Raw genomic sequence first — 12,272 nt, 5'->3', positions numbered from 1 at the left:
TGAGCGTCTGAATCGTGGGGTGCAATTGTGCAGTAGCACTCCCATTTGACACCCACCAAGTCTGGTTGGATGCCCGTGCTGGACAAGCAACGCAGACCATCAGATACATACATTAGACTAACCTAGGCCCTTGTCCGGCCAACTCGGAGAGTTGGATCTAGTGATGCGCCATCTGGACAGTCAGACATCGTCGGTCGGGCACGGCGTGTGGGAGCCGTACACGTCGCGACTGGCCCAGCTCCCAAACGGCTTATCGCATCGCGGCAACCTTATTAAACAAGAAATATTTACCCTACCGAACCCCTCTGCCGCATGTTTCTTGGAGCTCGAGCATTCGAGCAAGACTCTGTTTGGTATGAGTCCTGCCATGATACGAATCTGGCAGTCGATCGCGTTCAGGCTTGTCCTTTAGTGCTACTGGCTAATTATTCCCCAATTGGATGGTGTCCGGGTGGAGCCATTGCTGGTCCTACGAAATGTCACAACCTCATGCCATGGCGGGCAGCACTCAACGACAGAACGGTCAGGACCACGTGAGGCCCAGCGCGAAGATCAAGACGAGGTCACGCAATGGATGCCCACATTGCAAGTCCAGGCGTGTACGTGGCCAGGTCTCCCGAATCCTACCCATGCTCTAACATCGCATCCTAGCTCAAATGTGATGAGACCAAACCGGAATGTCTGATGTGCGTCAAAAACAACCGAAAGTGTCCCGGTTATACTCAGTCATTCAAGTGGTCAACAAAGCACGAGAAGAGTTTGAGCGGCAAATCCAAAGGGCCATCGAATCTCAAAGATCTCGTCAGTGCCACTTCCAAAGCCATCCCGACGAATGACGAAGTCTCGAAGCAAGCTCAAACCGCGGAAACTCACCAGACGGAGCCCACAGATCAACTTACGCCTGTTTCGTCGCATTCTGTATCCACTGACCAACTGGGATCAGACGTTTGTACTGACATACTATTGGAGGGCGCCGATGGAATAGCGTCGCCAACTCTGGACAATTTAATCCTACCCGAATATGATTACGGAATCGAGGACCTGCTTCAAGATATATGGCAAGACGTCTCCCAACAACCTAATGAGTTTATCCAGGCGGACAACTCAAAGAACAATGACCATTTTGTTGACCAATCCTTGTGCCTTTTCGGCAGTCCTGGAGACACAACCGCATTCCCACTCTGGCAGGGCAGTCCGGTGTTCAGCCCTCAATACCAGCCCATCTTTTCCCAGATACCTCGTGCAGTCAACGATCGTTCATCTTTACTCGTGGAGGAATGGTTTCGGAATGTCTGCTCGATGTGGTCCAGTTTTGATTCTGAGGCCAACTTGAATCGTAAGCTGGCCTATGAGACCTGGACTCGTTCCGAAGCGGTTATGAATTGCCTCCAGGCTATGAGTGCATCCTGTCTCAGCAGCCAGATGCCAGCTAGTAAGCAAGTTTGGAAATATATGTTGCCCCTTCTAGCACGTCTACGGAACACATGCCACCTTCCAGGACCATTAAGATCTTTGTAATTCTTTTCGCAATATCCCACAGACCCTCGGAAATCTCGAAGAAAGAAGCACTAACTGTTAATACTATAGTGAAGCAAATTGCCGTATCATATCTGAGAAGTGCTGTCAACGCCATACAGAAGGAGCTGCAATCGACTCAAGATCAACCTGATGGCTCATTTCCGACCGAGGTTCTGCTATCTTTGTGCTGCATCGGCACTGCAGCTTGTTGGATCGACACGAAGGAGATTGGAAGCCGGTTCTTGAGAGAGGCGAAGACGATGCTAAAGCGACTAAACAGAGACTCAAGAAACTTGTCGGCGGCAGATCGGCAAACTTTATCATTTTTCAACAACAGCATCATTTATTGGAATATGTTGATAGCTGTCATTTCGGATGAGAAAGATGATCTGGGAGTTCCTAAACTAAAAGAACCGGAGAACAAGGGGTTGACGCGGCCAATTGTCCCACATCCTTGGACAGGTGTATCTGCCACGGCGCAAAGACTATTCACTCAAGCAGTCCGATTATGCAGAAGGTTCCGGCGTAACCTGAGGCAAGGCTCAATTGCGACGATGCGCAATCTGGAAACAGCATTGAGAGGTATCAAAGAAGCCCAGGACATAGAAGAAGAGCTCCTGGGACTCGAACATTACCAGCCACATGAGATTTCAGAAACCGGCGATAGGATGTCTCCGGCATCACATTTCATAGATGTCGCCGAAGGGTACCGGCTTGCTTCACTCGTACAGCTATATCAGACTTTTCCAGACCTGGTCTCCAGGAGGTTACCCGAACATGCCACAGGCTCTGCTGGGTTTGTGCCTTGGGATAACTGGATTGTACCGCTGAGCCTTCGTTTGGTCAACACATTAAAAAAGGTGCCAGTAAGCTCAGGGACACGGTGTATTCAGCCACTGTTATATCTGTCAGCTAGCACTGGATTGAGGTTTGACGCAGAAACTCTGATGCATAATCGGCGAGCAAGTCAGTCAATGAGAGCGGGATCTATCGACAATTCAGGCAATCCGAGCACGGTCAACCCCCTGGTGCCTTCTGTCATCGGCAGCGATACATTGGAGGCTCAAGTCACCATCACCAGACTCTCAATTGAAGTGACACATGCTCGTCGTTTCGTAATGGAACGGCTCAGCGCACTTGAGCACAGCCTTCCACCAGCACCGGTCCTTGTAGCTAAAGATCTAGTCAAAGCAATCTGGGCTGGATATGATAGCGATACACCAGGAACGAGTTACACCCATTGGATTGATGTCATGGAGGATTCTGAGCTGCGAACAATATTTGGGTGAAAATGCCTTGCCTGGTTGTTGGTAATGACCTGATTGTTCAATGGTGATTCGCGAGGCGCACTGCGTGGGGGTTTTGTTTTTATTTTATTTTAATTCTTTTGGGGGGCGGGGGCGGTTGAGGGACTGTAAATTTGTTGGATTCATCGGTATGGGAATTATAAACATAGTTCAAGCCTGATCAATCGTGTCCAATTTGAGGTGTACTCGTGTCAGTTCATGCTAAGCATTTCCAGCCTTGAATTTTGATGATTGATCCTTGTTCAAACTGTTCCACAAGCTTAAGGAGACGAACTAAAAGTAATCATCGTTATTGCTGAAGACTACCACATGCAACAGCGCGAAGAATTCATGCCTGTGTGCGCCACATTGCAACCCTTTTGACGCGGCAGCGAGGCGCAGGATTGAGGTTTCTCGGTTGGAACAAATGGCAGTGCCGTCACCACTAAATTCGCATGTGGGTGGTGCACTGACAACCCGTGGCTTACCTCAATGTCGCAAGTTCAGCCTCCAGTACATTTACAGTAGGGGCGCAAACGTATTCGGTCCAGCTTATATGAGACTTTTAAGAAAGGGCCATCTTGCAGCTCAAATACCGCCCCTATTGAGAAACAATAATGTGTCTCAAGTCGATAGTTTTATAAAACTTATTAATTTTAACTTACGTATTAATTTATATATATATTTAGAATTAAAAAATCATGTATTGTTATAACTTGATATGATTTGATCGTTAGAATCAGGGCTATAAGAGAGATTTACTTTATATCTATTATAGTTGTGCCGCAATATATCGATCAAACCGGTTGTGCCCTGAAGGCGCTGGAAGGAAATCTGGGGTAGACCGAGTAAGTTTGCGCCATAACCGTAGCTGAAGCGCCAAAGTAGATAGTTTTTGACTAAACTAGCCCGGTAACGTGTCTGCTTCCTGTGAGACGCCGTCAGCACGACACGAACGACATTGGAATGCCCTGTCGGGCAACACGAACGATCTTCATGGCTCGGTTTGAAAAAGTGTCGTTCCGGACTCTTGATGGATTGACATTGCGAGGAAACATTTACTCACCCACACAGCGGGTTCCAGGTCCCGCAGTGATTCTACTTCCAGGAGTAGGGTCCCTTCACAGATGACATCACTACGTATTAGTCCAACTAATAATGTTAACGTCTAGTTCAGCTTCGTGAAGGAGGTACTTGTGCCAAAGGCAGCCGAGTATTTCCAGTCTGCCGGCATACTAGCCTTGTGCTACGACCCGCGCACGCTGGGTGAGAGTGAAGGAACGCCGAGCCGCGATATTGACCCCGCGAAGCACGTGGCCGACTTCCACGATGCTTTAACTTTTCTGCAAGGTCATCCTGAAGTCGATCCCGCTAAAATCGCGTACTGGGGCTTCTCATTCAACGGCGTCGTTGCGCTCAATGCCGCAGCGCTGGATAGACGTGCAAAGTGCGTGATCGCCATTTCACCGCTCACGGATCTTTCGTATCCTGAGCGCGATCTGCAGATTCTGTACGAGGATGCAATGCAAGACCGCGCCGCTCAGATAGCTGGCGAAAATCCACGCTATGTACCCGTCGTACAGAAAGACGGAGCTTGCCCCTTTGGATGGGGTGCGGGAACTACCACCTATGAGTACCGTGTCGCCGAACGACTTGCAGCTATGCTTCCAGGATACAAGAACGAGATGACAGTTCAAACGCACTATCGTATCTCGACTTGGAGGCCTTACGACTTGATGCCACTAGTCTCGCCAACACCGGTGATGATAGTGACCGCCGGCGACGACTACATTTCACCTCCGAAGAAGCAGCGCGTGTTATTCGATAGCCTCCAAGGCCCTAAAGAATATCTTCTGGTTAAGAACAAAGGTCACATGGACTTGCTAAACGGAGAGGATTTTGAATCGATCATGGCCAAGCAGGTTCGTTTCCTCCTGCAAAGCACGGTCAAAAGTACGGAATCGAAGGCTGCATTGTAACACTGTAGCTCAAGCGAAAAATATCTACACAGGCTAGTCTAACTAAGCCAAAAGTCTGCGTGCATTTTTACCCATCAATCAAACCTCAACAAAACTTGCTCTTAACCATGCCAAAGCTCGCGAAGTGAGTTTACATGAGCATGCCGAGCTAAGCGATATCCTATCTTCTCATGTTTCGTTTATCGTGAGAGAGACCGTGGAATCGTGATCTCGTGGCGTTATTACTTCCCTGTTTATCCTTGTTCCTGCAGTACGCCAATGTGCTTTTCACTAGTCAGTGGTAGGACGCACGGCCACGCCTTTGAACACATGGCAAGGGGGTCTGACACTCCATTGTACCCAATGAATTGAGATCATGTAAGCCGTTTCTGACTTCTAACGTAGCTGCAGAGGAATTCTTGGCTTGCTACTAAAGCTGTGATGGTCGTTTAATTAAATTGTTTGACATTCGCGTAGAGTGCTGCAGCATGCCAAGGCTTTTAGATGCAAAAGTTGGGAGGTTATTGCAACCATTATAACACATCTGATTGGCTTGTATCGGGTCAGTGAGAACAAACAATCGTTCCCGAGGGCTCGGATGATCATCTTGCTATGTAACCCTGTCGCGTGCTCTAAAGAATGATGGCGTGAGCCTGCAATCGCGCTTCAGTCTACCGTTCATATATCGTTCGCCGCGCTGCCTTGGCGTGATGCGCATCCTTTGTATCGGGACACCTAACTTGGCTCTCCCACATGCTACTGACTTCGATAGCAGCGAGCCCGCATACGATCCGCTTTATGCGCTATGATCATATACAAGTATCTCCGGCACAACTGGGATGGGAAACTTGTCACGGCACATGCAACTTCTGATCGCGCGTCCAATGAGGGTCTTTCGCTTAAACCAAACCCCCACGACAGTCCGCAACACCATAAGCTGGAACTGCAAGGAACCAGGGTATTCGGGACACTCCGAGTGATCAACATCTTGGACATGAACTAGATCTAGGTGACCGATATAGAATTCAAGCCAATGGATGTCTTTTCCGGTCCAAGTGATCTGTATGTGTAGCGGACAGTTTAAACCGAAGAGGAAGTCGCTTTGAGTGCTGACGCAGCTTCCAAGACCAGAACACACAACTATATTGATGACTGCATATAGGAAGGGCGCTTATCGGTAAAATAAATAATATAAAATAATACAAAAATAAGGCATGCTGGTCTATAAACACATAGCAGGATGTCGACCATGATCTAAATTGCACTTGAGCAGGTTTTATGACAAATTCATTTCGTTTCCCTGCCATTTCTACTTGCTATCACTCGCGATAGGTTTACCTGTTCGTTAGGCTTTGCCATCCTCTAATCCAGTCGTTTCTGATCGAACTCTTTTTCCAATCATGTCAGTGCGGACGGCCTTCCAGGCCTTGGCTTTGGCACTGAGTTTGTCTATTGTAGCAGCTCTGACTGCCTGCCCTTCCGCTGTTAGTTACTATACTGACAGCGATGGTGCCAAGTACGCAATTTGTGCCGCTACGGACTTGCAAGGAACAAGTGCTGTTATTACAAACAACATTGCTTCTACGAGTGCCTGTGCCAAGCTTGTGAGAAATGCCTTCCAGAGAAGACTCTTCCTAAGCCTAGGGAGTATCTGCTGTATACGTAGCTGACTCGGCGAGCTATAGTGCAGCGATACGACTACATGTACCAAGGCAGTTTATGACAACACGAACAAGGTTTGCCATATTAAAGACGCCACGGCAGACTTGAACTGGGTTTCCAATACCCAATTTGATGTCATATATATCAACAACACGCTTGCCGAAGGCGAAATCATTGCCATATGCCCCTTCACGAGTATGAGATTTTGCAGTCTTCCAACCCCTTATTTACAGATGCTGACGCTTTCTGAAGCTACCACATACACCGGAAGTGCCATTTATACAGTCTGCCCCGACACGGATCTCCAAGGCACAAGTGCTCAGATTGTAGACAATGTTGCAACAACAAACGATTGTGCAAAATTATGTGACACGACTAGTGGATGCACTCAAGCAGTCTACGACAGTGCAGCCGAAGTTTGTCATATCAAGGACACCACTGCTATGCTGATCTGGGCCATGAACAAGCAATTCGATGTCATCAAGAAGAACGTTGCACAAACCCCGGCAATTACAGGGCAGTGGTCGGATCTCATTCGATTCCCCATCATTCCAGTCGCCGCATACGTTGTCCCGGAAGCACCTGACACTAGCCGAATGCTGGTTTTCTCATCGTGGGGCGCCACTACCTTCGGAGGTGCGGGCGGCTACACCCAGTTTGCCGATTACAATTGGAAGACCGGAGCAATTTCGCAGAGGCAGGTATCTAACACGAACCATGATATGTTCTGCCCAGGCATGAGTCAGCTGCAAGACGGTAAACTCGTCATTACAGGTGGATCTGATGCCGAGAAGACAAGCATTTATGACCCCAAAACGAATAATTTTACCCGAGGACCGGATATGAATGTTGCCCGAGGTTACCAGTCTTCAACAACTTTATCAAACGGCAAGATCTTCACCATTGGTGGTTCATACTCTGGTGGCCTGGGTGGTAAGTGAGACAATGTGCCCCGTTTATTGCACCTACACCTCACCTAGACTACGAAGATAGTCTGGATACTGACCTCAAATGCTGTAGGCAAAAACGGTGAAATATACGACCCGTCAACAAATGCTTGGACGCTTCTTGATGGAGCTGATGTCACTCCAATGCTCACCGATGACCATGAAGGTACATTTTTGATGCTTGTGAGAAGTCTGTATTTCTTTGTGCAGAGGACTAACATGTTCATCAACAGGCATCTGGAGGGAAGACAACCACGGATGGCTTTACGGTTGGAAGAACCAGTCGGTTTTCCAGGCTGGACCTTCTCGCACGCAACATTGGTACGGTACAAGCGGTACAGGCTCAGTAGTGCAAGCAGCAACACGTGATACGGATGATGCTATGTGCGGTATCAACGTCATGTATGACATTGGCAAGATATTCTCTGCAGGTGGCGCCTCAGATTATGATGCTAGTGATGGGTTCAAGACTGCGCATGTACGTATGAAATTAGCCTGCGTCCTTTATTCCTTTTGTTCTTTAGGTCCTCCGAGAAGCCAGACCAGTGGTCTTAACCGAGCCAAACTCCCGAAGTATATTCCCTATCAATATGGAAAGATGGACTGACCGGTATGTTTAAATAACGCAGATCACCACAATTGGCGAGCCAAATACCGCGGCGACGGTCGAGCGTGTAGCAGATGTGAGTCGTCGAACGCTCTCCCTTATCGCACAATTTGCACCCAGACTGACATCTCGTGACAAGATGGCTTATGCACGTGCGTTCGGAAACGGCGTCGTACTTCCTGATGGAACCATTTTAGTGACTGGGGGCCAGAAGGTAGCCCATGTCTTCACAGACACTGATGGCGCTCTCGCAGCCGAGCTCTTTGATCCGGCCACCAAGTCTTGGAAGACACTTGCGCTGGCTGCTGTCGCACGTAACTACCACTCTGTCTCATTACTGCTCCCCGACGGTACCGTCTTTAGTGGTGGCGGCGGCCTCTGCTACGTCGGTGCTCCAGGCTCATCCGATGCCGCCGTAAGTTAGATTTCCGAACTCATCTTTAACCCTTCCTAACACTTCGATGGAGCGCGTAATTGCCAATCCAAGGCAGTTGAATCTAGGGGACTGTTTCACAATACTCCTGGAGATCATATCATCCACAATGAGCCATCTTTAGGGAACAGATACTGATTCAAATTTTGTAGTGTAACAAGGCCGTAGATCATGCTGACGGCCAGATATTCACACCGCCCTACCTATTTAACTCGGATAACAGTCCTGCCACACGACCTGTGATTAGTGCCGTATCCGCAACGTCCGTCCGAGTCGGCGGAAACCTAAGCGCGACAATGAGCTCGTCGGCGAGTGGTGTGAAATTCTCTTTGGTGCGCATCGGCAGCGCAACCCACTCCATCAACTCTGACCAGCGACGCATTCCCGTTGCGGCGACGACGCAAAGTGGCACCCAGTACAGTTTTACTCTCGAAAAGGATAGTGGTATTCTTCTTCCTGGATACTACTACTTGTTTGCGTTATCGAGTGCCGGCGTGCCTTCGATCGCTAAGACTGTCCAAGTCACCCTGTAGCGACAGGATTAGAAAATTGGCTAATCAAGTTTAGCAACCGCCACTTATATGAATTAATTGAATATTTTGCCAAAAAATTTAAATGAAGTGCTTAATGTTTGAAAGATGATGTATAACCGGGAATGCGGGTACTCAGTCCCAGTGATTTGGATCTCGAATCTCAACGAATCATTGCCTGGAAACTATTTTTGTTGAACACTCAAGGTATTTCGCGTCTTCCCTATTTAGGTATTAACTTATATCTTAGAATTGGCCAAGGGCACCAATCTCGGCCATGATGACTTGATCCCACTGATTGGCTGATACCCCTGGTGGTCCAGAAGATCGGGAGTTTGGCGTGTTCCAGTAGCGTCGCGATGTGCTGCTACCGAGCCGTGCATACTCCACTGCTCCATAAGCCTTACAAGGTAGAAATCCTTCACATCTCACCCCTCCCCCAATGCCTACCAGAGGCAACCTTGGAACTCGCACCAAGGCATGAAACGCGAATTCGAGGAACATCGCCATGTCGAGATGCTGTAACTTGCCGTGCGATGAATTGCAAATATTATGTTTAGTAATAAGTGTACAGAAGCATCATTGTTCTGTTCTTACGATAGATCTTGGGATTTCTCTCTCTAGGTTCTCCCGTAGTACCCACGTTGGGAGACGGTGTCGTGAACTGATTTGTATTGGGGGTCTTTCTGTTGCTTTAAGGTTAGGTTAGGTTGGCCAGGTTCGTCTACTGTACCAGCATGCACACTGATGGGCCGCAAACTCAAATTGCCCCCCACCGCGGCCAGCGCTCGACAGGGTTCGCGGACCCATCCACCACATACCTTAATGGCCTTAGAGTTCTCGTAGTCCTGGGATTGCCTTGTTGTCATCCTTTGACATTTCTTCTCACTTGACTCCTCCGCTAGTGGAGACACTGTTCTTTGTCGGCGACGTCAGTCGCAATGGTTCCAAGACGCAGTCTTATGTTGCTGTTGGGTGGCATCAGTATCGGCGTGTACGGCGTTGACACATACTCATCTTCGGATTTCATCCGGAGGACGGGCCATGCCGGTAGGCTGAGACATGAGTCTAGTGGTGGAATCTGCTAATCAAGCATAACTAGTCGCCGTAATTGGGAAGAATTTGTATGTCGATGGCGGGGAAGTTGCGCAGTATCGTAATGGCAAAACAGAATCACAACCAACAAGACAGAGTAAGCAGTTTCGAACAGTGAATCGCATTGCATCTAGCGACCGGGTTTCACCACAGTGGTAAACTGACATTGTCGGTCGCTAGTGAACGATACCCTGTCAATACCTTTGGACGTGACATGGACAAACAAGACCGTGCCCATTACTTCGATCGAGAAAGCAGCCCCAGTATTCGACACCTCGGCATTATGGACGGATCAGACGAGTGAGTCCATGTATATGTGGGGAGGGCAAGGACCATGGGGAAACTTATCAAAGACGAAAGACCTGTGGAAGTTCTCTGCAAATGAGAATTCGTGGCGGAAACAACCTGCGGCCAACGTCGATATCTTCATGTCCATTAAGCGCACATCCAATGCTGCTGTTACCCAATGTAATGGAATGGGATTCTTCATTGGAGGTATGGGTAGCGTATGGACAGACAGTTCATTTGCTGCCGGCGATCTCGCGGTTCCATCTCCTGGCATGCTCACTTACAACATCACGAGTGGCGTCTGGGCGAATGAGTCCCTAGCAGGATTGAATAGCTACGAAACGTATATCTCAGGAAGCGCCGCATGCCTGCCATCTTTTGGTACTTCAGGAAACGGTATGGTGCTGGCACTGGGCGGTGAAATTTCCCGGCGAAGTGGCTATAACTCCAGTGAGCCTAATTTGATCGGTCTTGGTAATCTGTCATTTTGGGACATTGAAACGAAGACTTGGTTCTTCCAGCAGACTACAGGTGATATTCCGAGCCCACGTAGCAAGTTCTGCGTTGTGGACGTTGCCGGTCAAAATGGTACCCACGAAATCTTCCTATTCGGCGGCTACGACGGATCAAACCAGGCCAGCTTCCAGGACATCTACGTCTTGTCAGTTCCCGGATTTGTATGGATCAAGAGCAGTGTGTCGACCGACGGGCCGCGGACTTCCCAACAATGTATCGTCGCGGGTAAGCGGCAGATGATCATCGTTGGTGGTATGAATCCCGATCTGGATTACTACCCAGCCTTGCGGGATCCAGACCCTTGGCCGAATGGTATCAATGTGCTGGACATTTCGAGCTTGAGCTGGAATTCCGAGTTCGACCCTGATGCTGCAGCTTATGAGTCGCCCGATGCAGTCACCAAATGGTATAATGCTGGGTAAGTTCATAGTTAATCACTTTGAATCTCGATGCTAAAAGATTTCAGGAATCTGGGAAGTGTTGACTGGACTTCGGGTACGGTTAAATCACTTTTTATAGAAACATCGAGTAACTCCAACAGCTCATCGGGTGTCGGCAGCGCAGTGAGTTCTTCCACGGGTGGTTCATCAGCCCCCATCGGTGCGATAGTGGGAGGAGTCATTGGCGGTGTGGCTTTTCTCATACTCGCGGGGCTCGCGTTCTGGTTCTTTCGTCGCCGCACGTCAAAACAGGACGCACAGCCAGCCGTGCAGGAAATTGGAGAAGGCTACCACAACTACCCGACACCACCTCCGGTTTACGACAGTCACCAGCAAGAGAAATCACCTCAGGAGCTGTTCCAAGAGCCGGCAATGCTGGCAGCGGTTGAAAACCCCAGTGAACTAGACATTACACATGGTTCGGGTCAGCGGCCGCACCAAGGATGGGCACTGCAAGGTGTGCATAGCAATTTGCACGAGATGGCTTAGACATCCAGTACTACAATAACTGGTATTGAGGACCCATTCATCCTGCTATTGATACGAGGAAAGAAATATTTCTCTGCACCCATAGCGCAATGCCTCCTTCATCCAGATTCATTTCAGAGTTGACCTCTAATGATGGTCTTATATGAACATGAGAGAGCGTGGGTGCGTATCAACAGCACTTTGTTGATGGCAGTCAATATTTTTGATAAGAGCCTCAAACTTCTTCATGAGAGTTTGTCTTTACAACCTCTCTTACTTCTGGAGTATTAGAAACTATAGAGGGTCTTTTTGATATTGCCCATCTTGTACCCAATTAACTGTTCTTATCACTGTATTATTTATTGAATATTTATATCCTTAGCCGTAGTTTCCCCATGTATTACAGTATTCCAATGGATTCGATCCTATTAGACTTGGTCTTAAAGTTCTCTTGCTATTGTAGCCTGGAAAGGCTGGCTACAAACAGTATTAGGTTACACTTGCTATCAGAAGCAGCAAAATTT

At 48.5% G+C, this 12,272-nt stretch overlaps 4 protein-coding genes across 4 annotated transcripts; all 4 read left to right on the top strand.

Annotated features, from left to right (window-relative positions):
• Positions 1-54: 54 nt before the first annotated feature.
• Positions 55-3,204, top strand: BKA67DRAFT_549576 (fungal-specific transcription factor domain-containing protein). Its single transcript, XM_046101594.1, has 3 exons — positions 55-599; positions 652-1,432; positions 1,588-3,204. The coding sequence occupies exons 1-3, from the start codon at positions 441-443 to the stop codon at positions 2,805-2,807; spliced, it is 2,160 nt and encodes a 719-aa protein (XP_045965050.1). The 5' UTR covers positions 55-440; the 3' UTR covers positions 2,808-3,204.
• A 303-nt stretch (positions 3,205-3,507) lies between these two features.
• BKA67DRAFT_549574 (Alpha/Beta hydrolase protein) lies at positions 3,508-5,208 on the top strand. Its single transcript, XM_046101593.1, has 2 exons — positions 3,508-3,914; positions 3,977-5,208. Exons 1-2 carry the CDS (start codon positions 3,771-3,773, stop codon positions 4,781-4,783), a joined length of 951 nt encoding a protein of 316 aa, XP_045965049.1. The 5' UTR covers positions 3,508-3,770; the 3' UTR covers positions 4,784-5,208.
• A 954-nt stretch (positions 5,209-6,162) lies between these two features.
• Positions 6,163-9,022, top strand: BKA67DRAFT_634493 (kelch domain-containing protein; the record flags this gene model as incomplete). Its single annotated transcript, XM_046105642.1, has 8 exons — positions 6,163-6,366; positions 6,448-6,619; positions 6,677-7,357; positions 7,445-7,537; positions 7,605-7,849; positions 8,001-8,054; positions 8,118-8,393; positions 8,564-9,022. The coding sequence occupies 8 exons, from the start codon at positions 6,163-6,165 to the stop codon at positions 8,942-8,944; spliced, it is 2,106 nt and encodes a 701-aa protein (XP_045965048.1). The 3' UTR covers positions 8,945-9,022.
• Positions 9,023-9,685: 663 nt separating this feature from the next.
• On the top strand, positions 9,686-12,130 carry BKA67DRAFT_549568 (uncharacterized protein). The gene is made up of 4 exons (XM_046101592.1): positions 9,686-9,991; positions 10,044-10,133; positions 10,217-11,258; positions 11,307-12,130. The coding sequence occupies exons 1-4, from the start codon at positions 9,883-9,885 to the stop codon at positions 11,767-11,769; spliced, it is 1,704 nt and encodes a 567-aa protein (XP_045965047.1). The 5' UTR covers positions 9,686-9,882; the 3' UTR covers positions 11,770-12,130.
• The last annotated feature ends 142 nt before the right edge of the window (positions 12,131-12,272 follow it).

The sequence above is a fragment of the Truncatella angustata genome (genome assembly GCF_020726525.1).
Source record: "Truncatella angustata strain MPI-SDFR-AT-0073 chromosome Unknown BKA67scaffold_1, whole genome shotgun sequence".
NCBI classification, from domain to species: Eukaryota; Fungi; Ascomycota; class Sordariomycetes; order Amphisphaeriales; family Sporocadaceae; genus Truncatella; species Truncatella angustata.
Note: the sequence above shows the minus strand (reverse complement) of the source record. Positions and strands in the feature narration are given on the sequence as shown.

Excerpts from the sequence above, each read along its gene's own strand:
- BKA67DRAFT_549576 (XM_046101594.1), top strand. The coding sequence starts at position 441 with ATGGTGTCCGGGTGGAGCCATTGCTGGTCCTACGAAATGTCACAACCT. Across the intron at positions 600-651 it reads CACATTGCAAGTCCAGGCGT|CTCAAATGTGATGAGACCAA; the intron begins GTACGTGGCCAG and ends ATCGCATCCTAG. Across the intron at positions 1,433-1,587 it reads CAGCAGCCAGATGCCAGCTA|TGAAGCAAATTGCCGTATCA; the intron begins GTAAGCAAGTTT and ends TTAATACTATAG.
- BKA67DRAFT_549574 (XM_046101593.1), top strand. The coding sequence starts at position 3,771 with ATGCCCTGTCGGGCAACACGAACGATCTTCATGGCTCGGTTTGAAAAA. Across the intron at positions 3,915-3,976 it reads CAGTGATTCTACTTCCAGGA|TTCAGCTTCGTGAAGGAGGT; the intron begins GTAGGGTCCCTT and ends GTTAACGTCTAG.
- BKA67DRAFT_549568 (XM_046101592.1), top strand. The coding sequence starts at position 9,883 with ATGGTTCCAAGACGCAGTCTTATGTTGCTGTTGGGTGGCATCAGTATC. Across the intron at positions 9,992-10,043 it reads CCGGAGGACGGGCCATGCCG|TCGCCGTAATTGGGAAGAAT; the intron begins GTAGGCTGAGAC and ends AAGCATAACTAG. Across the intron at positions 10,134-10,216 it reads ATCACAACCAACAAGACAGA|TGAACGATACCCTGTCAATA; the intron begins GTAAGCAGTTTC and ends GTCGGTCGCTAG.